At 36.4% G+C, this 27,632-nt stretch overlaps 1 protein-coding gene across 1 annotated transcript in view; it reads left to right on the top strand.

Annotated features, from left to right (window-relative positions):
* Positions 1-3,061: 3,061 nt before the first annotated feature.
* The window catches only part of LOC149547207 (uncharacterized), a 94,107-nt gene continuing 69,536 nt past the window's right edge, over positions 3,062-27,632 (top strand). The window contains exon 1 of the mRNA XM_089791551.1: positions 3,062-3,369. Coding sequence (XP_089647677.1) covers positions 3,200-3,369 — 170 coding nt within the window. The 5' untranslated portion in view covers positions 3,062-3,199. The remainder of the gene's footprint in view (positions 3,370-27,632) is intronic.

Genomic DNA, 27,632 nt, shown 5'->3' with positions numbered 1-27,632 from the left:
AGGAAAAAAAATATTCTTTTATGTAGAAAAGTAATTATTGCTTCCATATCATCTCACCTTCAACCAAAAACCACAACAACTATTTCACACAAGCAAACTAATAAAACACCACACTAGTCCACTATAGAGTACAACACAAATTAACATAAGCAAGCCAATATAATACCACATACCCACTCTAGGTGGCTACTACCATTCTCAAACCTAGAGGGCCAATAAGGGCCCATAAATAGAAGTGGTAGTATCTTTGAATAGAACATATCATTGTAAATTATTATGCAGATGCAATCAAAATTTTGAAGTGCAATATAATTTATTTATTTTTGTTGTTGTAGTTATTGTGTTGTAATGCAGTTTCCAATTTAAGTTGAAACACTTTATGATTGCATTACATTACAAAGGTACTTGTAGCATGTTGTTACCTCTTTATTGAAGTTTTCCTTATTTATCATCATTCAAACATTTCCAATATCGACAGGTTATTGTCAATATAATTATATTGGTTATTTTATTCCCATTACTATTGTCTAATTATCTAAATATAAGTAACATTAAGAATTCTCCTACTTTCCTTAGGCACACATTTTCCACTTAAATGATATGCACGTAATGAAAACATTGACTATGAATGCTATTGCCAACATTTTGGTAGACATGTCAATTGCAAACACAAAAACATTAAAGAGGAAATAATACATGCTCATATTGCAAGGTAAGATCTTAAGATCATGCACTTTTTCTTATTTTCCTCAATCATTAAAGTTACTACATTATGCACAATTAAATACTCCCAAATTTTTATTTTAACTTCATGTTAAGATGCTAAGAGAATCATTTACTCTAAAAGGCCATGTCCACTCCTCTCTTCACCAAGATTACACTCTTTCTGTTCTTTCCACTAGTGGAGTATCTATGTCACCCTGATACACCTCACACTCTCTTCTACATGGTTCTTTGATTCTAGCCTTTGATTTTAATTGCAATATAGTAAAAGAAGAACCCTCACCTTCTTGTTCAATATTTGAGAACCTAACTTGCATCTTAACATTGCATTTGATATTGTGTATGTATTACCTATGGTAGGACCTATACTTCATTAATCTTTTGAAAAGCTCCATTTCCCTCTCATAGATGCTTTTCTTACTGTACTGTACATATTTGTAACCCTTTTTCCATCTTGGTTGATTCCATTTATTCATTACAACATTGACAGATTCTGTATTTGCATTTGGCTTGCATGGACATTTTCTTTTACAAATTAGCTGAAGTAGTTCCACTTTGCTAAATTTTAGATGCATGGCCATTAAATCATTGAATTTTTGTTTATGTTCGGCCCAAATATTACTCATTTCTCACCCATGATCTCAAATATTTTCGTGCGGTTATAGGTTGGGATTCAAACTTGCAACATTGTTGTTAGTAGGATTTCCAGTGGGTTTTTCATACATAATGTCTTTGATGTAGTTTGTGAGAATAAAGGTATGACATAGGAAAGATGTTGTAACTTTTCATTTTTATCTTTCCTTTTATCTGCTAATGAATTTTTACTCTTAATCATTTTAGTAAATTTTTCAAATATGAATGTTAATTGAAATGCACTTATTTCACTCTCAACCATTTTAGTAAAATCTCCTATATATTTTTGCAAGGGCCTTATAAAAGTTGTTCAATTTTCTTTATGCGATTTGAAAGTACAAAAAAATTCATTGTAATGGTTTGAATTTTGTTTTAATGTGATATTTCATGTTCTCCTTTTTTTTTTTAATACAAGTCTTGATATGGTGTAGATTTTATAAATATTAAAATTCTAAAGTGTTATTTATTAAAATTGAATTCACTTTTCTCATGTTCTACCTTTTGTGATACATAAATTCTTTGACGCGATTATTCTTTTGTAGAAGATAATAGTAATTCAAAAATACCCATCCATCTCATTTTTCTTTATGTTGATGTATGTTGTCACTAGTCTACTTGCTTTGTCCATGCTAATGTTAATTGTTTGCATTTGTACAAGCTTATGATGCCATGCCATTATTGTGTCCCACTACATGATAATCTTGGTATCTACTATCTTCACAATAATTCCAATTTGGATGTTCCCTCTTTTGCTTTTCCACATTCCATATTTATAAAAGATATCGTTAGCAAAAATTTAGAATACTAAAGATTAGGTCGTGAATTTTTCTATAATGATTTTGTTTACTAGACATGGCTACAATGGATGAATATTTCACAAAAAAAAAAGGACATTTTCTTAGTGCACAAGTCATACATTTGCCACATTAAAAGATGGAAAGTCTAGAAACTACACACGAGAATCTAAATCACTCTCTCACATGGACTGAAGAGCTTGATCTTTCCTCACAATATTATTCAGTTGACAAGAAATGTTGTACTTATTATGTAAGTTGTAGCTTTGTGATTTAGAAGCAATCAATACTAGTCATATATCACCAACTCTTTTGGAAGCAACAACTAACTACTTTGATGTATTATTATCTTGGTAACTCCTTTACTCATATATTTATAACATATGGATGATTGGAGATGCCTCTTACATGATTACAATTGTATTTAAAACCATTTCACTAATAATACATGATCATACACAAATTTATGCTTATTTTCACTTCAATTAACATAATCAACAATGTGTATCAAATTTGTGCTTCTCAATAATAACAAGTTAAATGCTCTTCACATTTAGTAACAAGTACTTTATAATCACAATTGTAAATTGCAAAATATTAAAATTACTATCAAATAATCTCTTAGTTCTAAAATTCATTATTTCTCATTATTAATTGAAAAAACTTGCAAGCTTCAAATTGAATTATACAACACTTCATCTAAAATACCAATCACCATTTTTTTTAAGTGTACCTAAACATCCTTAAGTTTATTCTTGATATAATTAACTCCAATAAATAACTTAATAAAAATTAAAAAAGCTCTATCTACAAGTGCTACTATTAATTAAACAAATACGCTAAATGTATACCACGTAATAGACGGCAGAAACCTCAACGCATAAGGTGTTCCATTACTAGAACATTGAGGTACCACGGGGTTTTTTTGACTGTTATTACCAGACCATTATCTCATGGGGTTTTGAAATATGCAAATTCCCATGTAAATTCGATCTTTCTTTATTCCTCTGGTTAACCGGGATGTTAACAAAGCTAATGATTAGCTGAGAATGGATCGAATGAATGAAACTCTGACGAGGAGATGCAACATCGCAGTGAACCTAATCCAGTCTCTGCCGACTTCTAAAATCACAGAGTCCTGCAAAGACCGCCTTCTGAAATTAGTGCAGGCAGAGCTCAACTTTTTGTTCCGCTCACCCATTTTGTCGGGCCCCATAAGGTACTTATTTCAATCTTGAAAACCATACCGTTGGAGTTTGAGGGAATGTAGTCTTCATATGTGAAGTAATTGTGAATGTTATATGCTTAATAAAGATTCCTACAATTTTTTCCTTACCTTGGGCCAAATGTCACATAAACAAATACTGAAATCAAAATGGGATTGTTGTGATTTTATTTGATCAGCTTAGCAAGAAAAGTTCTGACAAAGAAGTTATGCCATTAACACTTCACATTTCTGCAGCTCATAGTTGTTGAGAGCACGGTATTGAGATAGTAGGCTCACTTTGAAACTCGATCAAATAAGGCGCAAAACTTTGAAACTTAAATCAGTTAAAAGACTCAAAACAGCAATCAAAATCTTCCAAAAATTGATGAAAATAATCTAGCGCTTGCGAAATTCTGTCCTCTGTGCTACAGTCATCTTTCATACTATCATCAACACAACAAAAATAAAAGTTAGATGCTTAAATAACCGAGGGAGAGGCATTTTGGCAGCTTTAAGCTTTTTTTTTTTTTTTTTTCCTGTTTGTGCAAGTTTTTTTTCTTTTTTTGTTTCCTAATCTGATTTAATTAGGGTCGGATGAGTCAGCTAGAGAAGTAGTTCAAAAGGATCTGTTGATAGAGAACTTCTGGATGATGATCGCATACAAATTTCGTGTTTTTAATACTTAGTTCATTATATCAATAAAAAATCAAAAACCTCAACAGCTTGGGTAACACGTTGTGACCCATCGTCATGATGAATGATGAATTGAGATAATCAAATTTGGGTTTCTCAGATCGTTCATTCTGTACAAACACATGGATTCAAGAGTACCGAAACACAAAGATAAAATAAATATTAAGCAGTAAAGAGATCTGATATTTATGCTAAATATTAAGCAGTAAAGAGATCTGATATTTATGCTATGTATTGCGGTGCTGATGAGTATCTTGGAAAGTTCAATGTCAGGGCGTGGAGACCAAACTATGTATAGATAATAGGGAGATTAGGCTATAAACTATAAAGTGCACTTATTGGTATTTACACCTTTCATAGTAGATACATTATTTTGGTCTTTTCCATTGTAAGGCTAGGTGAATGAGTCTATACATCATCATTAAGCTTTTCTCATGGCAGTCTAATCACAAGTTTTGATAGAATTGCTACCTGGATGGTTTATAAATGGAAGTTTATTTGAATGTTGAGTAAACGACTAATCTAATCAGGTTACGGTAGCATGGAGCTACTGCTCAGATTTTAATTGCTAAGGAAATCACATGAAGCGAAAAAATAACGTAAGAAAGGTATACTTTTTTGCCTGAAAATATCTGAATGATAAACTTTGTGATCAGAGGTGTTTAGCAGGAAGGAGGATGGAACAGAGGGGTCGGTAGTTCGAGGGACATATTCTTATATCGTAGGATTGATTTTGCCTAGTAGTAAATATTTTAACTGATTGTTCATAAAAAGTTAGCAGTTTGATGTAAGTTTCAGGAAAATAGCGTCACCACTGAAATTTTTAATTCCCATTAAGCCATTACACTGCATATAGCTTTGAATTCTCATGCATGACTAAGAAATTTGGAGCCCACTTTCATGCGATCACCCTGTTACTTTTTAAATTCTCGATGAAACCCTTTTGAACAACAGAAAGGGAACTTACTAAGTTAATTCCTTACACATATCATTCTTAACCTCTGATGGATGTTGGTGGTGTGCTTGCCCTTTTTCATATGGGTTCAGCATGATCCCAATCCTAGATTCCAAATATTTGTTGCTTGATGAAGTTCGTTATTGTTGACTTGTCAAGGTTTGGTAGCTCCTCAAGCTTTTTGGCCTCTGAGCTTAGCCTTCCACCATTGCTTGGTGTGGTTTAACAGGGCCTGTTCAAATTATTATCTTCCATTGCTGCATTAAATGAGTTTCCAATAGAATTAGTGCCTTTGTAAAATTCTTGTGTTGTTTGCAAAGCATACAAGTGTCTAGCAAGCGCATACTATACCACTAGATTGTGTTAGGATATGGTTCAGTCACCTATGGATGCCGGCTTTGACTTGGAATTCTTAATACTTAGTTCATTGATTTTAAACAATTCCAATCCTGCACATTCTTCTTCATTTTGACTAATGTTGCAATATAGTAGAATTTTCAATCATAAATGCAATTTTTTTGTTGCCTTCCATTAGGAAATAATTCTCAACAAGTTCACTTGACCACCATTTTATATTAGGGGGATAAGGTAGTTGGGTTAATTTGGGATCATCTTGTTACCTATAAAACATTGAAACAAGTAAGCTTATGTGTCGTTATTGTTGGCCACTATAGGGTATTCACCTTGTGGGGATTGGAGAAGACTGTCTGGGCCTGTAAGAGTAGGATAGATGGAGATGAGATGCAGCCTTAATTGAGGCAAATGGATGGAGTCTTCACCATATCAGTTAGTAGAATTAGATCCTAAGATGTTTGTGCTTTCTTGTGGCTTCTTGTGCTGGCCCAGGGAATCACAACCGATGGAATCTTGCCACGTTCAATAGTATTCTCTAGGTGGGGTGAGAATCTACAGAGAAGGCTGATTCCTTGATGGTAATGTTGGTAAACAACCCTAATGATACTTCAAATGCAAAGGAGGGCCAATAGCCTGCTTTGATGCTAATTTGCGCCTATTTTGCTTGTGCCTGTTAATGTTTGTAGCTGCAGGAGACATTATTTTTATGCTTGTGATGACTGCATCTCTTTCATGTTGTGTAAATGCATTGTGATGTAACTTGGGACTGAAAAGAGTTATTAACCAGCATCATTTGGAGAGTAACTGCCGTTTTTGGAATGGCATGTCATCAGCATCCTAGTTTTTTCCATTCATTCATATCGGTGTTCAGGCTTTTAGAGCTCCATTATTGTCGATGGAATTCCAAAGGTAGTGTGTGTGGGTAAATGTTGGTGTACATGGCATTCGCCATGATGGTGTAACTGTTGAGTTAGTAACAGTTGATGTTTGTGGCTGTTGAGTCAGCCAAGTGATCGGAGAGATTTTTGGTTCATATGCTATCTGTGGGTGTCAATGAAAGGTCTTGGCAGAGATGATCATTTCAAGAAGATGGTTGAGTCACGGCAGTCTCTTCTGGGTGATGATATTCTCTTTGGATAAGCGCTTTTGTTTTCCAAAGCAGGCTCATTGTTTCATGTCAGACTGTTGCATATCATCCACTGTAGATGTTTTAGAGCTTGCTGTATGGAGTCAAATGATGATTCTGGGAAGTTTTAATTTGCAGACATTTCGGTATTGATGATTGTTATGCGTTCACAGTACCATATTATGTGCTGGGTTGCTTAGAAGTTCTCCGTGTAATATTATTGTAGGTATTCTTGTTCTGATTAAAGTCTTGGTCATTGAGTGATTATTGGGGGGTGTATTAATTGTGAGTAGTTTACTCTCTGAGATTCTGGTCAGCATCTTTTGTATGGAGAGTCTTTGCTATGATAAGTGTAGTATGTTTTAAGCATATCAGTGGTAGTTTCATTGTTATGGCGTAGAGATTACTGTGTATAGATTATTAAGAGTCTGTAAACTCAAAGCAGGATTCATTTAGTTTCAGCTTGAGAGCATTGTAATTTTTAGACTCTGATATTATTCAATAAAGTGATAATTCTTTGTGTGGCTGGGTTTTTCCCTCGAGCAGGAGGGTTTTTCCAGGGTATCTCTGGTGTTCTTGTGTTTTGATTTATCTTTTCTTTGTTTCTATGCAATCCTGTTTCTAAAATTAACATGTGGTATCAGAGCCAGGTTTAAGGAAAGATCCAAAACCAAATTGTGTTCATGCATTGAAGTATTCTTTCAGGTTTAAAAAATGCAATTACCTATACAGTTCTGATTGTCACTCATTGTAAGGCTGGAGATGTGGAGAAGGCATCCCAAATATATAGTAGAGTGAGAGAAGGCAGGTTTTTTTTCAAATGTAGGGATTGATTTCAACAACATCGAAACTTCTAGTATTGAGCCGAATGCTTTTATTTATTGTGCTCTAATTGATGGTCTTTGCAAGACTAAGAAACTAGAGGAGGCTCTGTGGAAAGCAATATTAGAAGTTGGTTGTAAGCCCAATGATGTGTCATACAGTGCTATTATTGATGGTTTATGCCAGGCTGGCCGATTGAAAGAAGCACAGAAGGTGCTCTTGAAGATGATTAAAGGCGGTCATACTCCAGATGTGCACATTTTTAGCACCTTGATTGATAGGATGCTTAAGGAGAGTAAGTTGGATGCAGCTTTTAGTATTTTGGCAAAAATGGCAGAGAAAGGCTGCACTCTAAATGTTATAATCTTTTATCAACTAGTAGATGGTCTCTGCAAAATAGGAAAGACAGAGCATTCATGTAAGCTTTTTACCGTGATGCAGAAAAGGGATGTCATCCAGATGTAATCACATATTCTGCTATGATGGATGGCCTTGGCTAAGAAGGGAAAATTGATCAAGGCATTGAGTCCTCCAACAAATCGTTGAGAAAAGCTGTGCTCCTGATTCATTGACATATTCGGCTCTTATAAATCATTGTTGCAGTGTGGGGAAGCTTCATGAATTCCCTAAAGCTCTTACATGAAATGAAACTCACTTGTTGGCCTCCGTATGTTAAGGGCTTTCATGACTTAATTTGCAGCTGGAGTAAAGAATTTACATCTTTGCATAATGGTTCTACATTGCCTATCTCAGCTGCTTATGTAGTCTTTGTAATGGGGGGCAGATGAAATTGGCTCTGAGGTTGCAGAGAGATATGGTCCTTGCCACTGGATCTTCATAGAGCTGCTGTTGCTGCTATGTATGCTGTATTAATTGAAGGTCTGTGTAAGTTGGGTAATATGAAGAAGGCATTTGACTTGTATCGGGAAATGACTGAAAGACATTGCATTCCAGAAACTACAGTTTTTTGTTTGTCCATTTGATCAGGGATCTTTGTGTACCAGGAAAGAGAGATGAAGCACTGGAACTTCACAGCATCAACAGCATGGTTTCAAATTTTTTTTGTGGGATCCAATGTGATGTACTCCAAGATGGAGGTGAGAATAATTTAGGGCATCATTTGGGATGATACATTTAACAGGCTGTTTTGCTATATTTTACAGAGGTATCAATGTATTCCGATTAATTTAGTTCTCGGTGAAATAATTGAAGAGTAGTTTTTTCTTTTGCCTGTGAGTTAAAAGTTGGCAGAAATAATCATTGACGAAGTATTGCAGGGGTTGTTTAAATGGGCGCAATTCAATATTTGATAAATTTTGGCACCCATAAGGATTTAAATTGCAGTTTATAGAGATTTGATTACTGTTGCTGTGCATGTGCATGGAGCTTGGGGTCAGCCTGAGTATCAAGCCTCCTTGATTTTCAAGCCATGGGTGGTTTTAGAGTAGTTCTGTTGAAATCAAATTCACTCTGGAAACTTGGTGATTGTTTGCATTGTTTCAAGTTTTTAATGAACAGCCTTAATCAATTGTTTATGATTGGGTGATCTTCGTAGACTGCAGTGCCGTATATCTTCTTGGGATTTAGAACTGTTCAAAGCTATGGAGTCTCATTGTCTATTCTTAATCCGAGTGTTTGTCTCTTCTGCAATTTATGTTTGAGCAGTTTGCTACATGGTTACAAACAAATTTAATAAACTGGTAGTATTTGGAAGGTACAAATTATTCAGCTCTCTGTGGTGGCAGTTACATCTGCTGCCACTTGAGTACTACGTAAGATACTTTCGCAAATTTAAAAGACACTACAGTGGCGTATCTGTAGATTGGAGTCTTTAGACAATCAAGAGATAAGTTTTTCACATCCTTGAATAATGTTCACAAATCTTTTATGTAGTTATTAATTCATTCATTAGAATAGTGAATCTTGTATGCTTCTAGCATTGGAATTTCCCTGCAGGATAGGTTGATCCTATGATCTATTAGTCATCTCTCTTAAGTGGCTGCAGGATGGATGAAGGAGATAATGATGATGAGAGATTGCATTAAAGGGAGGAAGAGCATAATACATCCTGTGAGGAAGTCAAGCAAGCTAAATAATGGAGACACAACTTGCTGTCATATGGTTAAGTTGATGGCGCATAAGAAGAGACATCTCTCAAAGAAGAAGAACCTATTCAGATCATCTCATGATCAGTTTCTTCTAAGAGGAGGAATGATATTCAAACGAAGTCAAATTTTTGAGAATTCAATACACGAGTTGAGAGCATTAAGGTTCTAAGATTAATAGAGGTGAGTTCAATTCCAGATTCTTTGCAATCTTTGAGGCAACAAAAATCAAGAGGGATTTCTGTGAAGAAGTGAAGATGTTAACTGTAGTGTTGCAAGGTTAAGTGCTAAGTCTGCAGAGGACAAAATTGCAAAGCCAATCTAGATTTGACATTGGTAGCTCTGGAAACTTTCAGTATAGGGTGATGCGGTCCAGAACCGGATGAATCCCTAGTGGACGTGATCTAGTTCCTAGCAGTTAACCACACAGCGGAAACACAACACAAGATACAAGATCTGATACCAAACTCAATCCTTTATTGATTCATAAAACAATTGATTACATGCAATGTGCCAGGCTGTAAGGCCTTCCCTGTTACGGCCAAATACAAAGCAAGTAATAGTTTTGCAAGATCCCTCAAGATCCAACCCAATCCTAGCTAGCCCAGCTCTGTAACACAACACTTTGGTAGAAACCCCAAGAATGTAATGTCCCCATTTTTAGTAGGTTCCTGTAGTTGGCCAGGTCAGTTCACCATCACGACCCTCGTGAGCTGACAATGGGATTTGAGGGTCTTAGTTGTGTGGTTATAGGCTTTCCAACAGCCTATGATGTGTTTTGGCTTCGTCCAAGGGACTTACTATTTATAGTATAGTAAATCAATTTGTGGGTTTCAATGAGCTCAGTTGAGTTAGAGGAGTTGGAGGATGCTCTCAGTTTTTATTTTGGTTTGAGCTCCAAGAATCTTGGAGGGAGTGTCTATTTATAGTAAGTCACCTCGTCAAGTTCTTTCATCATCTTTCATCATCAGGATCACTTTGGTGTTGTCAGATTTAGATTTAGATGCCTCTTCAGTTGTTTTCGCAAGACGAGTGAATTATTATTATTTATTTAAATACGCTGAGGCTGCTATTTTTGATAGTGTTGTTAGTTGGTCACCTTAGTATCATAGCTTGTTGGAACTGGGACAAACAGTTTTAAATCATGGGAACAAGAAACAATGGCCTTATGTGTCAGAATTTTAAGTTATGGTGGAAAAGGTCATTTTTGGAGCCAAGAGCAATTAATAAATTAGTTTATAATGACACTTTATTATATTTTAATTTTATATGTGGGAAGCTTCCTAAGTGAAGTTCATTTGGGAAACTTTGTGCCATTTGGAGATTATGAATATGAGCCTATTTGATGAGTAAAGCATCCGATTATTTGATTATCTTATATTTCTTTGTTGTCTTTGTGACACTTTTGAAGTTCTGAAATTATGTGCCCTTTTTGAAGTATAAGGGTTTGGGATCTACAGCTGAAGTATTGTAGATTCAATTCTGAGATTGCTTGGCAAATTGTGCTGAGGTATATGATTTGTCATTTCTCCTACTGTATTAGCTATTGCTGAGGAGAAGTTTAATTTTTCTTGCTGTTGGAGGTTGTTCTAGAATTTGTGAAGGAATTCACTGGAATTGTTTTATCAAATTGTGTGATGGTTAATTTGGAGTTGGTTGAGAGCCAATTTATATTTGTTGCTTGGTGTTATTTTCTATCTGCACTTTGGGAGCAACATTTACCAAATCTGCAGTTGCATTTGTTTGTTGGAGAATTCTTTTGCTACTGCTAGATTTCATTTTAAAGGATTTCATGGCATATCTCATCTGTAAGTTCATGGATTGTAACTTCTAATTTTTTTGGGTATTGTTGATTTATATAATAGGGGATATTCTATTAATTGGGTTGTTGGTATTTTGTGAAAATACTTAGTATCTAAGTTGATATTGAAATTTGGAATTTTTCAGTAATATATTTCCTATGATCTAAATATTTGAGTTGAAATTTTTATTGCAAAATCTTCTAGTTTGTTGCTATATTATTGTATCAAAATTGCAAAACCTCAAGAAAAAAAAAAAGAAATCAATTCTTCAGCACAAATTGTTTGAGAGCTAGTCAGGTTATTACAGTGGCATCAGATCTTGCATGCAAAGTGTTTGACGAAATGTCAAACAATTGAACTATAAAAGAATTTGGTGTTTGACGAAGTTATAACCGGTTGGGGTTCTTACATTGGTATTAGAGCAATTTCTTGCCATCATGTGCGGTAGGAAAGTTATTTTATTTTCAGATTTGTTGTTGTATTTAGAGTGACCAACACTTTAGCATTTTCTAGCCATGGACATGATGGAGCCCAGAAATTCGTCATTTCATGAGCAAATGTTGTGGAGAGGTTTCTTTCTTATATTTTGATGAGGCAGTGAAGTAGATTATAAAGTTCAAAGGTCAGATGCAATTATCAAGCTTCAATCATGCTCCAGTATTGGCATAAATTACCTTAAGGGAGGAACAAAAATTTGCATTCACTTTGTTGGAGTGGTCTATATATTTATCTGGTGCCTCCTACAGCTCCTACTTCAACACCCTGGAAATGTTTTGCCTATCATGGTGCTTCTGTTACAACCTTTAGGAATGTTAAATTGCTTTTACAATTCTGGGCCATACCATAAAGAATGAATCATGGTCGTCACTATGTACTGGTTAGGAATGGCAGGTCACTTTGGACTTAGAAACAGTAATACGCTTGCCACAGTTGATGTGATAGGCGCATACATTGGACTAATTATACATTCAACAGTTCTACCAGGCATTTTATTATTCATTATTTATGGATTACTGGTGCTATTTCTCTTTGGCATAATGGTGTGTTCATCCTTTGAGGATAGAAGAAAATCGGTGAATATTACTAAAAGAAAGATATTCAGGGTATTTCTTTCTGAAGATTATTGCCCTTCCATGTTCTTTACAACTGGTTTTGAATTCCATTGTGTTAATTGGATTCGCTGGTGTGTTGGTGCTAATGAGAAATCACCTATTTGTTTGGAGTGTATTTTCACCAAAATATCTGTATGTGTGCACAATGTTACTCTTAGAACAATGGAAAAAATTTGCTTGTTGGAATTGGTAAGAAATGGCCATCAGATGATTTAGAAGATGATGATTATGATCCAGAAAAGAAAGAAAATAAGAACGAAGCAGGTTATGAGAATGTAATTCCAATTTATGCGGAACCACCAATTCCTCTAACACAGGCGACAGTGAATCAGAAACCTCTTTAATCTAAACGGATATATCTCTAAGGGAATGAAGAGGTGCAAATTCACTGATAAAGAAAATGCAATAGATGAATCGCTGATCCCTGTGAAGATGCCCACAAGAACTTTTTAGACTTTCCAAGTTGTAGAGCTTTTTGACTTAATTAATTTCATCAGCAGCAATGGAAGGCAAAACAGTGATTCTGAGGACACGGAACTCACAGGAATTTGAAATGGATGAAAGTATGATGGTACAAAAGACTTCATACCAGAGCCCAATAATGACGAGTGCATTTGGAAGACAATGGAAGGATGTTGATTATAAAAGGTTGAATGATGAAACGTTTGGCAAGGAATGAATTCAATAAGGACGAGTTGAGTGAAAATGAAGACTGATGGATTTATGAACAGACTTCCTGCCAATACAGTTGCGAGATTTTGAGAATGAGTTACCCAAAGTGGCGTTATCAAAGCAGTTTGATATATTTTATCAGCAGGAATTAAAAAAAAATGGTTTCAGGCGTGACTAAAGAGAGTACCAATCACAGGAGAACCGTTATTCATGGGCTGAGAATCTCCTACTATATGCATTTGCGTTAAAAAGTGAAATATATATATTACGCTTTGCACTCATATGAACGCTTACTGTCTTTTTGTTTTGTTGTTGCAGGCATCAGATGGCAACTGGATGTGGAATACATGTGTGTTGAAGCGCATGATAACAGGTTTTGCATGCGGACGCTCTTGGTCTTCCAATTTGAAGAATGACCATCTGCAGTTCCCAGGGATGTCATCACTAAGGAATTTTGTGTATGGAAAAAGCTATTGAAGACAACGCTGTTCCTCCTAGTGTAACGCCCCGCCAAGGGATCCAAAAGAATTAACCTTAAGTTTTACTAAGTTTGCTAAATTTTTTTTTAAATTTTTAAAAGTAAGAATGTATAACATACACATCAAACACATAGTAGCGGAAGCAATAACATGTAATCATCAACAAACATACATAAACAGGTTACATTCCTTAAGGATCCCAAGACGTTGAGTCACATTTAATATTTAATTAATTCTAAGCCTAACAACTACCACATCCACATGAAAGAATAATAAGAAAGTCCAATGTCCATATAATATACATTTGTTCCGAATGCCTCTTGGCAAATTAATTCGGAATGCTCAATCATCCACTGTACATGTCACAGGGTATGAAAGGCTTAAAAGAATATACATATGTAAAAATAAAGATACATCATCCTCAAATCCATGATACAAAGTACAGTAAAATAAATGAAATCATTCACCATACATGATACATCCATACATCCATAATGATAAAACATCTATCATAAAATCTAACCATCCATCATAATAATCCAAGAACATAGTGAAGATAAATGCCAACCAAGAAAGCTTCAGCCACGGCGACTACGAACGGATCTCAATGGTAAGAGTAAAAGCACTACCACCCGACCGCGTGGAACCTAAATGGTCCACTCCCACCGCGCTGAGGAGATAGTCTCAAGTCCCAAACAAGGTATCAAAACACAAAACACAAGTACTCTCTAAGTCTGGAAAATCCTAAAAGTACACTAACTCAAAGGTTCCAACATAGATAGACATCTAGACCCAGAGGCACACAAAGACACGTAGGAAACCTGCTATGCAAGCGGGAAAGTGTCATCGCAAAAGTCACGTTGGAAGTTACCCGAGCAATCCCTTAGAAATCCTGGGTCCCCTGTGATCCTGCGGCCACTAGTATCCTCTCGTACTGACGAGGTATACTACGGAATGCAAGGTCGTAACCAAGCGTTCTCTCTACCCCATCCTAGCCTGTACTAGCACTCAAGGCATGGGAGAGAACATACAATTATCTTATTAGGTTCATTTAAGTCAGTATTTAGGTGAGATGTTTTCACTTATTAAAACAAACAACTTACAATGAGTCATGCCCAGAGCCACTTCGGGTCTCCCGTCCTTCATTGCAAGCCACTTCCGGACACTACACATAGATAACCTACCCTAGGTTCATGAAATCACAAAATCAAGAATCATAATAAAATCACCTCAGTCCTATACAAGCGACTGAAAACATCATAAATATAATCCACAATCATCACATCAGTTCTCCATGAGCAACTGAATAGCCTCAAATAATAATCATAATGATCACAACAAATCTCTATCGGCATCTGAAGGCATCAATGATAAATCACAATATCCCATGGTTCTCCAACAAGCAACCAGAAAGAATCCCAATAATAGAACACAAAACTGATCGAAGGCTCCAAAATGGTCAAGTCAACACATGTCACAACATGACATCACCAAGAGCAAATAAAACACCTTAGTCCTCTCAAAGCGGCTAGAAGGCAAATCAAATATAACTGATCGATGAATCAAAATGGTAAAGTCAGGTATCTCATAAACATACACCTCAGCTTCTCACAAGGAAACTGGACATCAATAACAACCAGTAAAAACATCACATCATAGAGCATATCACACATCACCATGGTTGGGTTTAGAAAGATCGGGAACAAATCGTCATAATATCACAATCGCATAACCCCAAAGCCTCTGGTAACAACCTAGGATTGGTCAACACTCTAGGACCACCCAAATCCCAAATCAAAGACAATAGAAAAGTCACATAGAACAGATTCATCACAGAGTTGGTTTGATTTGAAAGCATACAGTTAAATTAAAGGTAGGGTTCCAGTTTCTAGTTAAACACATATTTCAAGTGAATAAATCTCGTAGTTCACACTTTCAGTTAATCCATTCTTCTTTTTAAGTAACATATAAATTTATCTCATTTATACAATTGAACAAAATGTACAACTACCCTTTGTTTGATTTAAAGTCAATTATTCAAAAAATAATATAAGGGTAAATATTTAGTTAATAACTATTGATCTTTCAATAAAATAATTTTCAATTTTAATATAGTCAATATCGTTATTATTAAAAAAAAAAATCTAAATTAAATATTTTCATTTATTAATTAACTTAATTAAAATTCCATTAAATTAAATTAATTAATAATCATATATAATAATCATCTTCTTTTTTTAAAATTAATTAATTTATTAAAATAATAAATCTTAATCAATTTTAATAATAATAATAATAATAAAAAATAAATTTTAATTTAAAATCTTAATATTAATAAATTTTAATAATTATAACAAAATATGCATATTAAAATAGAATCGACTCATATATAAAAAAAGAAACGGCGCCTTAGAGGTCGTCGTCTTTAATACTGCGGCAGCCAGTGCCTCTGCTGTCGCAGTCAGCAGTACAACTGCTGCTGCGCGCAGTAGGGTACCTGCTGTCGCAGCCTTTAAAGGCGACGGCAGGTACTGGGGGGGTTGTGGGGTTTCCTGCCCCTCCCATTAATAAATATATATATATTTTTTTATAAAATTATTAAATCGCCTCCTCACAAAAATGGCATAACTTTGTTTAATAAAAAAAAAACCCTCTTTTCATTTAAGTTTAATAATTTAAGTTTATTATTATATATATATATATTTTATTAATAAATAATTTTTTTTGATTAATAATTAATTTTTATTTTGATAAATTTTTTTTAATAAATATTTCCAATCCTTATCTGATAGGAGGAAACCAATTATTCAATTAAATTTCTAATTTCTCATTGAATTTTCTTTAATCTCAAACTCTTTTCCCTGGATTAATTTGATAAATCTACAGAACGAGGTTTTCGTAACTATACTTTGAATCTCCACGAACACACAGGGATATTAACATATCTACATTATTGAAATATTTAAGTATTCATCACTAAGAAATTTGAATTCATATTCCACAGGGACGAAGAAGATAGGGAAGGATAATTGCGTATTTAATCGATGATCAAAACACAAGACCCTACTTGAGCCTGATGCTATTATGCAATCCCCAAAAAAAAACTGTAAGAAAATTCGCTCCTCTTCCATAACCTTTTTCTGAAAATCTTTCTTAGAATTTCCTTCTGAAAATTCGCTTCCAAAAGTTGTCTCCCAAAATTTCTGTTTCCAAAATTCCTGTCCAAATTCGTGTCCCCCAAAAATGAACCCCAAAGTTGTGATAAGGAGTTTTCTCCTCAAATCGGGGCACTAATTGTGCGTTCACTCGAGAGGACTCCTTGCTTAACAGACTCAAACTCCAAATTAACTTTTATTAATCTTTGCTTTATCTTTTTAATGCACATTAAGTTGAATTATTAAATAAATTTATTTAATATTCCACTTGACTTCTATTTTAAATTAATTAATTACTTTAATCTCATGTGCACTTTATGAAAATAAAATAACATTATTATTTTCTATTATTTTATCTTTTAATTAATTTCTCATATTTAAACTCATGCTTAGATCATGCGATCTAGAAACCTTTAATAATTTAATATCTTTTCCACTTTTAATTTATTTTAGAAACTTTAATTGATAAAATATTTATTAATTCAATTAATAATAATATTTAGCATTTATTTAAAAATGAACTCTAAATATATTATTATTAAATTAAATAAATATTATCGCGTTCTAAATTTATACTTAAAACTTTTATCCCCAAATTCAATTCTTTTTATTTAATTAATTTCTTAATTAATTAAATATAATTAAATATTAAAATGTCATAATAATTTTCTATTAAATTAAATCATTAATTAATCTTTTTAATTAGACTTAATTAATAGAAAACACATCAAGGACTCATAAGGCAACATACGAAGACCCATCATAGAAAAACACATACTAAATCAAACAGAAAGGGTTAAAATTGCGAAATTACATCATTTGATGCATTCGGAGGGTACTTAACTTAGATACTTGTCCTAATTATCAATTAGGACGATTGGCTAAAGGGTTTAGGATTTGGACTTAAGAGTTTATCTCCCCTCTCTTACCATTGAGATAATGCGATAGGGTACGCTCATCCTGGCAATTCAGGGAAGTCGATACCCGGTACTTGCAACCTGCATAAAATCCACGCATGTACAAACACAATATTCTAAGCTAAATAGACAATGGCAGGAAGTGGTGCATCGTGTAGATCCCGACTAGTAGGTGACTACGACTCCCTTCCTTAACCACATCAGAAACACCATACATAAAGAAAACAACCACGCACACCATACACATGCAGTATGGGGTAAGTATCCATAAGAAAGCACATGTGATAATAAACCATCTAACTAATCATCATCGATAAAAAAAACATTGAATAATCATCATACATGCATGAAATATAGAGTACCAAGTAATCTCATCATATAATAAACTGAGTGTAAAACAACATCTGATAATCTCTAAAATAATAATACTAATCATCAAACATAAACTGGCCTAAAAGAGTTTGGCAAGGATGACAGAAATGCGACTTAGGGGCAGGCACTACACCCAGTCCACAGCATGAGCCATGGTTTGCTTGTTTGGGTTTTTCAAAACTCAAAAAACTAGTCGGCAGTGGGTTATGATATTGAAATTAGTTAGCGATTTGTTCCAACTATTTTTTCAGTTTTTTGTTTAAAAGTGAAAAGGTTCTATGAAAAGATGTACCGCTTCGACAAGCACCCTTCCGCCTTTTATGAGGCGTGAGAGATGGCAAAGGGGAGTTTGTTTTTTGAAGACAATACACATTATTTAGATTTCCTTTCATACTCTGAGCATATATTTTTTTTAATCTCTTCAACAAGAGGAAAGTGTTTAAGTATTGAACAAAGCAGATAAAGCTTGAGAATTATTTAACGCAATCTTTAGAGTTGCCTGTGGATTGAGTCTTATTGGATAGAGCTCCTGCAAGTTTTTGAGAGTCTCCAGTACAAACCATTCCAGCAATAATATCAGTAAGAAATTTGTTTGTTTTTGGAAGTGTAAAGGTGTATATCTTGTCCTTTATGATTTTGATGATTGTATGTTTATAATTTAATATTTCGATTAGTGCATTGAATTGTTCATTGCTATTCAGATCTGATCAATATGAATATTGCAAGATATATAATCTTTCTTCAATTTGTATCTGTTTTATCCAAACAAAGGTTAAATTATTACAGACCGATCTGAATGTGCAAAAGTGAATTAATTCGTGGCATCGTAATAATTAAATAATTAACATACATAACATCATTAATATCAATAATTGTACATAAGAAATATACATTTGACTCTATCACCAGATTCAACACTGATCACTAACCCGTTCATGAATTCTTAACTTACATGTTGGCAATATTTCAACTTTTTCTTTGAGGGAGATTGAATCATACCATAATAATAATTTGTTTTAAAACCTTTTTTCTTTTCAGCAAACACAAAAGTTAAAAAATAATAATCGAAGTTTGAAGACAAACAAATAATAACTACAATTCAGAATTTGTCCTTGATGCTTGCCAATTGAGGAGTTTATTTGATTCCTGTAATCCGCTATAAATCATCTTGGAATTGAGTTTTGCCATCTAGGATTTAGGTAAACATGCCTTGGTTAGTGGAACCAAAAGCGCAGAGGATTGAAGTCAGTCCTGTCTAGTTGGCCAAAATTAGTTAGATACCTAGCATCGAGTAGGCAAGGCTGGTAGGTTTCTAGTTGGCGATTTTGATAACCAACAAGATAGACATAGGAGGACTGGCAGTTCTAGAATTCGGTGGGGTAATGAGGAAGATAGTGTGAAAATGAATGCTTTGTAGGAGAGTATGGAGAAACTTAAGCTTCATCAACAGAGGTTGGGGAAGAGCTTGTCGGATCTAGAGACAGTTGAGAGGGCAGTGAGGTATATGGTTTCTGCCTTTAGAAGGCTGACATCGAGGTTGCAAGGAAGGAAACTTGAGTTTTCTCCGATAGGTGTCCATGATGCAGATGTACCTATATTTACTAAGACACCTGCTAGTCCTATCCACAATATTGATGATGGACTTAGTTCACAAGGACATGTGGTTGTGTTAGTGGCAGTGAAGGATAGTGACATTAAGCTTCAACAGGCTGAGGCTCCTAGAGCTGTTGCTGTAGTTGGTGCAAAGACAGTCGATGCAGTTGTTACCACTGATACTTCTTGCTCTCTTGAGAAGGGGATTATTATTGGAGATTTGTATGTGAGTTATCATAGTGTTGCTCCAACACAAGAGGCAGTTACTTCCTAGGTTGGGACCGATGCATGTATAGAGTCACCAAGCTGTGATGTTGTTGATGTGGGTGTTACAACAGAGTAAGTAGATGTGGGTTTATGCTCTAGTGTTATTGATTCACAACCTGACATATAGTCGTGTGCAGTCAGGTGATGACAGTTGACGCTTTGCCAGGTGGTGGGGATGCAGATAGTATGGACACATTTGATGATCCATTTGATGATGGTATGAGTTGCACTGGGTATGACACCCCTTGTTAGATATTGGGTGATGACTCCGAGGAGTTTTTTGATGGGTCCTAGGATCGATGTTTACAGGATCTTACTATTGAGGTGGAAGCTGAGACATGCAAAGAGATTGATATTGCGAGGGCTTCCATTTCTTCGGATGTGGAGTTGGTTGAGGTACATGGTAGTTGTATCTCGGATGCAGAATTGTGCGAGGACGATACTACATGTATGAGCGATCTCTTGGTGGAGAGTTTTGAGTTAGTTTCCTATCACATCGCAGTTAGTGAGACAGAGAGCTTGCATAGGAGTCAGGTATTACAGAGGTATCACGTGACTTGTTAGCTAAAGGTGAGTGATAGTGACATTTCTTCAGCTCTTGAGCACCATGATGCTATCCGACAGATGCTAGCTACATCTGGTTGGGGTGCACCTATGTTTGATGAGCATGGTGATAGTAGTTTTTCCCTACTAGAGATTCATGCGCTTCGAGAGGTTGTCAGGATCTTGAAGCATAGTTACTCTCAGTTAGTGTCTAACAGGAATTATCTTCTCGAGTGGGGTAGCACTTGTTATGAAACATTGTTAGGGAAAGAGGAGGAGGTAGTTGAGCTCACCTAGGAGCTTGAGGTGACTGTGGACTCTCTTCAATACACTCAGTTGGCTCTTCAGGAGTTAGTCACAGTTAGATGACGTTACCGTGGAGTTAGAGAGGGTACAGTTGACACCAGCCCCAGAGACTGTTCAGTTACATATTGTGGTTGGTGGTGAGTTTGCTTCTATGGTTGGGGATGATGGACATGATAATGTGACTGACACATTCATCCAACATATGGGTGTAGTAGGTACAAAGGAGGTGAGAGCATTAGTGAAGACAAACTTTCATGGTGATTTTCTTCCTTCTGTCGGAAGCGGATCTATTTCTTCATTTCATACAACTGGTACCATTGGAAAGTTGACAGTGCCACGTTTTCAGAGGGATCAGTTGTGGGTTGCGAGGGAGTAGGTTGATGCTTCCACATATAATTTCTACTGCACAGAGTCTTTTATGGAGTATCTTTTGGAGAGTTTGTGTAAGAATTTGCCTAAGGGCAAAATTCACCTAGGAACTAAGAACTCAAACACAAGCACACAGTAGACCAGAAAGAGAGAGTATGATTAGAATGACGATATATTCCATATGCCATGTTAAGAGTACACTAGGAGTGCCTGTATATAAAGGCCTCTCAGGAAGCACCTAGAATGTCTCTAGAAACAACCAAGAGATAAGACAACGAAGCACCTTATCCAACATTCTAGATGAATGGATAAGAATGACAAAGTGTCATATGTGTGTAGAAGATTCTTGTGTTGTAGACAACATGTGCTTAAAAGAGGTGTGGACCCTTGTGATGTCATTATGACAACTCACTAGAGTGCACATACTCTTAGGTGACTAATAAATAAAATAATGCAAAATAATTAAATAATGCATTAACCTAAGTAAACTTAAGTAAGTGTAATAAGTAAATACTTATTTACACCAACACCCCCTTAAGTGCAACTTAGGGGAATGCCCTTAAGCTTACGAAAACTAGGATGAAGTGCATAATGGGTCCCGGCTACTAGGCAATGTTAGGTACCCATGTACATAATGAAAATGCAGTCTCTCGTAAAGCGGGGAAAGAGGGAAAACCTCATGGGAAAAACCCTCCCCCAAAAAGAGAGATAAATAAGGATGCATCGATGGATGGAGTAATCAAGACCCCCCCATTACAACATACATCTAGTATATACATAAGAGAATGAGAGAAGGAAGAGAGACATAATAGGCTCCCCCCCCAAAAGAAGAATGCCGACAAGTGAAAGCCGCTCCGATGAAGAAGCTAGTCCAAGAATGCAGAATGATGTTTCTCCCCTTAGGAAGAAACAATGCCCAAGGTACACTCCTAAAGATGTATGGTGGCCCTGAAACCTGCTCAAGTATCCCTGTGCAGATGTTGATGTTCGCCCCTTCCAACTGTGCTGAAAAGAACAAATGCAGATCTGGCAAGGATGTCTCTTGAACCTGTTCCATTGAACCATCTATCTCCTTGACTGACAAAGAGACCTCCACTAATTGCTGTTCATAAGGATCCACAATCACGCCAACTTGTACAGATTGATCATGTAGAGAATGGACATGAGGGTCAGAGTGAGCCCTCGCAACAACTGTAGAAGGATCATCATCATCAATGAGAAGATGTAAGTCCTCAAGTCTGTCTCCCAAGTCAACTGAAGCTGGAGCTGGAAGATGAGATGTACCATGCTGTGATGGACCTTTCACTGTGGCAATGTAAGCATGTGGACTGGATTGATGTGACCTCTCACTGCAACTGTTGATAGAACCCCACATGTCTAAGCCTGTTGAAGCACTATCGCTGGTGTCAATATCAGTTTCCACTGTGTATGATGTGCAGAGAGGATGAGAGGATAAGATGGGTGAACTTTCCTTAAAGTGAACATCCTTCTCCACAAAGATCTCGTGTCTCTAGATCCATAAGTCTGTAAGCCTTTGCATTGTCTTCATATCCCATGAAGGTACAAGGCCTAGGTGCTGGTGCCTTGCAACTTCTGGAAGATAGGTTTGCCCATGCTGGACAACCGAAAACTCTAAGGTGACTCACAATTGGTTTTCTGCCACACCATACCTCAAAAGGTGTCTTCCCATCTAAGGCATTATGAGGAGACCTATTAAGTATGTGAGTAGCATTGCTAATGGCTTCAACTTCAAGTGTAGGATTGAGAGACTTGGCCTTTATCATGCAACTTGCCATGGTCTTGAGAGTCCTAATCCTCATTGTTGCAACATCTGTCTTGTGCGGACTGAATGCTGGTGAGTTCTGAAGATCAATCCCCTCAATTCTGCAAAAGTTCTTAAGTCTTCTGTCAACATATCTGCTCTCATTGTCCACCCTTAGTACCTTGATTTGTGCTCATCACTAGCCACCAAGGCTTTGGTCTTTGATGACTTGAGAAGTCCAAAATCCACCAAGTGAGATTGTTCAACAATCAACATCTCTGCAAATGCATCAAAGGAAGGCTTGTGGTAAGTAGATCCCATGGTCAACCTGTGAGTATTAAAACTCGAAACAAAGTTAGCGTACTCAAAAGGTAGCCTCTTCAAGATGTGATGAATCAACCTGTCATCCTTCATGGGATTTCCACAATCTTTAAGAAGTGCCCTATACTCATTGACTTTGATGATATAATCCTGAATTGTGTCAAAATTCTTTAGATCCAAGAGAAGTAGATCATCTTCAATTTGAAGTCCCTTTTCTTGATCCACTTTACCATACAATTGTTCAAGTTTATCCCAAGCTTCTTTAGAGTCTGAACAATTTTTAATGTGAAAGAGAAGATCCCCATGTACACAACTCCTGATAACTCCTAAAGCTTGTTGGTCTTGATTTTGCCAATCAATGGGTTCTTTAGCATCAGTAGGTTTGGTAATTGTACCATCAACGTAAAGACTATATCCTTTTTCCATTAATCTACTCCATGTAATATCTTTCCATGTAGAATAGTTGTGTCAAGTTAGAGGAGGACATTTAAAATCCATGACGCAGAAAATGAAAAGAGCACAATAGATAGACACAAAAACACCCTTTTCACTCAATCAAAAGACCCCCCCCAAAAAAGATGCTTTGACACTTTATAAGTAGTTCGTTTACAATGGGCCACTTGTCAAAAAGAACAAAGTGGACTTTCTGATTTTGCTTTACAACTGCCTTATGAGGCTTAAATCTGTCACTTAAGCATTGTACCTCAGATTTACAACAATTCTGAAAAAGAATCAAAGATTTACAATGCCGAAAAAGGCCTAATTCTGAAACTAAGAATTGGTCCACACAACCCAAGAATCTGACTTCAGATCTAGAAAGTAGACAAAAAAATATGCACTTAAAAAAAAAAACGGAACCTAAAAAAGTGACCAGAGGTGCTCGTACGGAGCGTTTGAAGTTGCAAAATGTAGGATTATGCAGGTACAGTCGCCAAAAAACGCAAATTCTGCAAAATTTGTGCACCAAAACCAGAAAACAACACCACCACTGGAAAATTCAAGAAATTTTACCCAATTTCAAAAATAATTGCACCTGAATCGAAGTCCAGATGCTTGAGTTATGGGCTCGCGAAGTCAGGCTGCCAAATTGAAATGCAGTCTGGAGAGGGGTTTGGAGCAAAAACTGAGTCTAAATTTGACGGTCAAATGACTGGGTTTGATGGTCAAACGACCGTCAAATTTAACTCAGTGTTCTGCTGATGTCAGCAAAAAAGAGGCCCTTGGGTGACGTGTCGGGATGATTTGGCGTCTGTACTGTATGGACTAACACATTTCATAATCCGTACGTATGACGTGGCAAAAAAGTTGGCTGTCCACGTGGTGCACGTGGCAATTTCGGCTGATGTGTTAGTGCTGTACACATGCCAAGTAGCGAGCAGCCACGTGTCCTTTGCTGGATCACTGAAAAAGGGGCCCGCGTGGCATGAGGATTAATTGCGCAGGCGGAAAAAAAGTTTTGTTGTGGAACTGTAGTTTGCAAATTCTAGGACTGATGCATGGCGTAGTAAGAATAAGGCCGGAAACCCAAGTTTGACATCGGAATATCCAATTATTCACTGCCACTGACGCCAAACCAGAACAATAAAAAGTCACGGTAGCTGGGCGGGCGAGAGTTTACCACGGGCGGGAAAAATAAAAAAAATGCGAGCTGGGAATCTTTCGCCGGGAGCAGTTATCAATGCCAGAAAACTACTATCGATCGCATGGATAAAATTCTGCAGTTGTCGTAAATTGCTATCGATGCCAGAAAACTTCAATGTAGACGGGTAGGTATTTTGCACTATGTGGGCGGAGTTTGCAGGAATCTCTGCAAAGGCGGTGTCGAAAACTTGCTTTGCGGAGGTTGGATTTTGAATTTCGGTAAGTGGGATGATCCCACATTCACGTTGCGAATGGCCTCCAATGCATTTTGAAAGGAAAATGTCGTGGTCTATAATATGAAGTCAAGCGGCCGGTTGGGAATGTGGTTTGTATACGTTGGAAAATATTTGTGCATGGCCGGGAATTCTGGGCCGCTTGGAGGGTGGGCAGTCCTTGCCTCGATTAATTGGTGGTACGATTGAAGTTCAACTGTAATGCTCGCGGTGTAAAAAATAACTCCAGTGACCAAATAAAATAAACCCTCCAAAAATGGCAGAGCCGAGGTGTCACTACCTGGTTCTGCTAAAAGATTTTCTCTGAATTTCCGCAAATTATTTGACGGAAAATAAATAGCAGAGAAATAAAAATAAATGCATATCTGAAAATGAATTAATAAGATCTGCAAATAATGACCATACTCGAACTGCAAATCGGGGCCTTCAGGTTCCGATCTGCAAAATTTTTTTGCCTCACGGTCGACTTTAGGCCAAGGTAGTTGAGTTTATAGTCGATTTTCATCGGTTTAGGGTTCGGGACGCAATGGCAAGATCATATTTGGCTCTAAATGCTCCCAATTTCTGCAGTACTTCGGATTTGGGCTAAGGTGCTGAAGCAAGCGTGGTCTCGAAATGACTATGTTATGAGAAAATTTTCAAGCTTTGATACCATGTAAGAATTTACCTAAGGGCAAAATTCACCCAGGAACTAAGAACTCAAACACAAGCACACAGTAGACTAGAAAGAGAGAGTATGATCAGAATGATGATATATTCCATGTGCCATGTTAAGAGTACACTAGGAGTGCCTGTATATAAAGGCCTCTCAGGAAGCACTTAAAATGTCTCTAGAAACAACCAGGAGATAAGACAACTAAGCACCTTATCCAACATTCTAGATGAATGGATAAGAATGACAAAGTGTCATATGTGTGTAGAAGATTCCTGTGTTGTAGACATGTGCTTAAAAGAGGTGCGGACCCCTGTGATGTCATCATGACAACTCACAAGAGTGCACATAGTCCTAGGTGACTAATAAATAAAATAATGCAAAATAATTAAATAATGCATTAACCTAAGTAAACTTAAGTAAGTGTAATAAGTAAATACTTATTTACACCAACAGTTTGGATGTGCAGGAGGATTTATATAGAGTGTCCAAGGGTACTCTCATCTGAGGCTCTCGTGCTATTCAGAGGTTGGTGGGAAAGATTGTAGAGACTCTGTCTTCTATGCTTTTCCATAGGGATTTCGAGGTTGGGTTTGCTGAGAGGGTTGCCCAGGATCCTTCTAGACCAATAGTTCGGAATTAGAGATTGGAGCCATTTTCTGATTCCGAGTTTGATGATAATGAGCTCTTGACAAAGATCGAGAGTTTTTATCGGCATTACATTATGAGGAGTGCTCATCATTTTCTTTTGACCCACAGGTAGAGGACTTGGTTTCACGTCGATGTGGGTTGGCTCCAGTTTCATACCATCCATTATGGGATGGGTTAGCACCATCTTTTGCAAATGAGATTGATTGTTGCAAGTTAGACCCTTGCAGTATATACACACCCGGGACAATTTGGCAGAGTTTGGAGTTGGTGGTAGTGTTTCAGTTACCTATGGTTGTTACTAAATGCAGTTGGGTGTGGGTATTAGTTTGATGGGGACTCAGGTATGGACAAAGTTTGTATTTCAGTTGGATTGAGTTCCAATTGGTTGTCATCACCATTAGCATCTACAGTTAGTTTCTAGATGATTCTGTCATTCATACCAGTTATTTGGATGCTAATGCTACAGGAGTTTCTTGTGCATAGCAGGGATAGTATGCAATTCTACCTTTGGGATCTAGGGGGATTGTGATGTTCATTTTGCTCTAGGATTGCTTAGGGACAAACAATCTTAGGGAGGGAGGACTGTAATGTCCCCATTTTTAGTAGGTTCCTACAGTTGGCTAGGTCAATTCCTCATCGAGACCCTCATGAGCTGACAATGGGATTTGAGGGTCTCAGTTGTGCGGTTATAGGCTTTCCAGTAGCCTATGGTGTGTTTTGGCTCTGTTTGAGGGACTTACTATTTATAGTAAGTCAATCTGTTTGTTCCGATGAGCTTAGTTGAGTTAGAGGAGTTGGAGGGAGCATCTATTTATAGTAAGTTACCCCATCAGGTTCATTCATCATCTTTCATCATTAGGATCACTTTGTTGTTGTAAGATTTTGATTCAAATGCCTCTTCAGCTGTTTTCGCAAGATGGACGAATTATTATTATTATTCATATAAATATGCTGAGGTTGCTATTTTTGATAGTGTTGTTGGTTGGTCACTTTAGTATCATAGCTTGTTGGAACCGGGACAAAAAGTTTTAGATCACAGGAATAAGAAACAATGGCCTTATGTGTCAGAATTTTAAGTTATGGTGGAAAAGGTTATTTTTGGAGCAAAAAACAATTAATAAATTAGTTTATAATGACGCTTTATTATATTTTACTTTTTATATGTGGGAAGCTTCCTAAGTGAAGTTCATTTGGGAAACTTTGTGCCATTTGGAGATTATAAATATGAGCCTATTTGATGAGTAAAGCATCCAATTATTTGATTATCTTATATTTCTTTGTTGTCTTTGTGACACTCCTAAAGTTCTAAAATTATGTGCCCTTGTTGAAGTATAAGGGTTTGGGATCTACAACTGAAGTATTGTAGATTCAAT

The sequence above is a fragment of the Cupressus sempervirens genome, chromosome 7, assembly GCF_028749045.1.
Source record: "Cupressus sempervirens isolate cs-2001-9-10 chromosome 7, ASM2874904v1, whole genome shotgun sequence".
NCBI classification, from domain to species: domain Eukaryota; kingdom Viridiplantae; phylum Streptophyta; class Pinopsida; order Cupressales; family Cupressaceae; genus Cupressus; species Cupressus sempervirens.
Note: the sequence above shows the minus strand (reverse complement) of the source record. Positions and strands in the feature narration are given on the sequence as shown.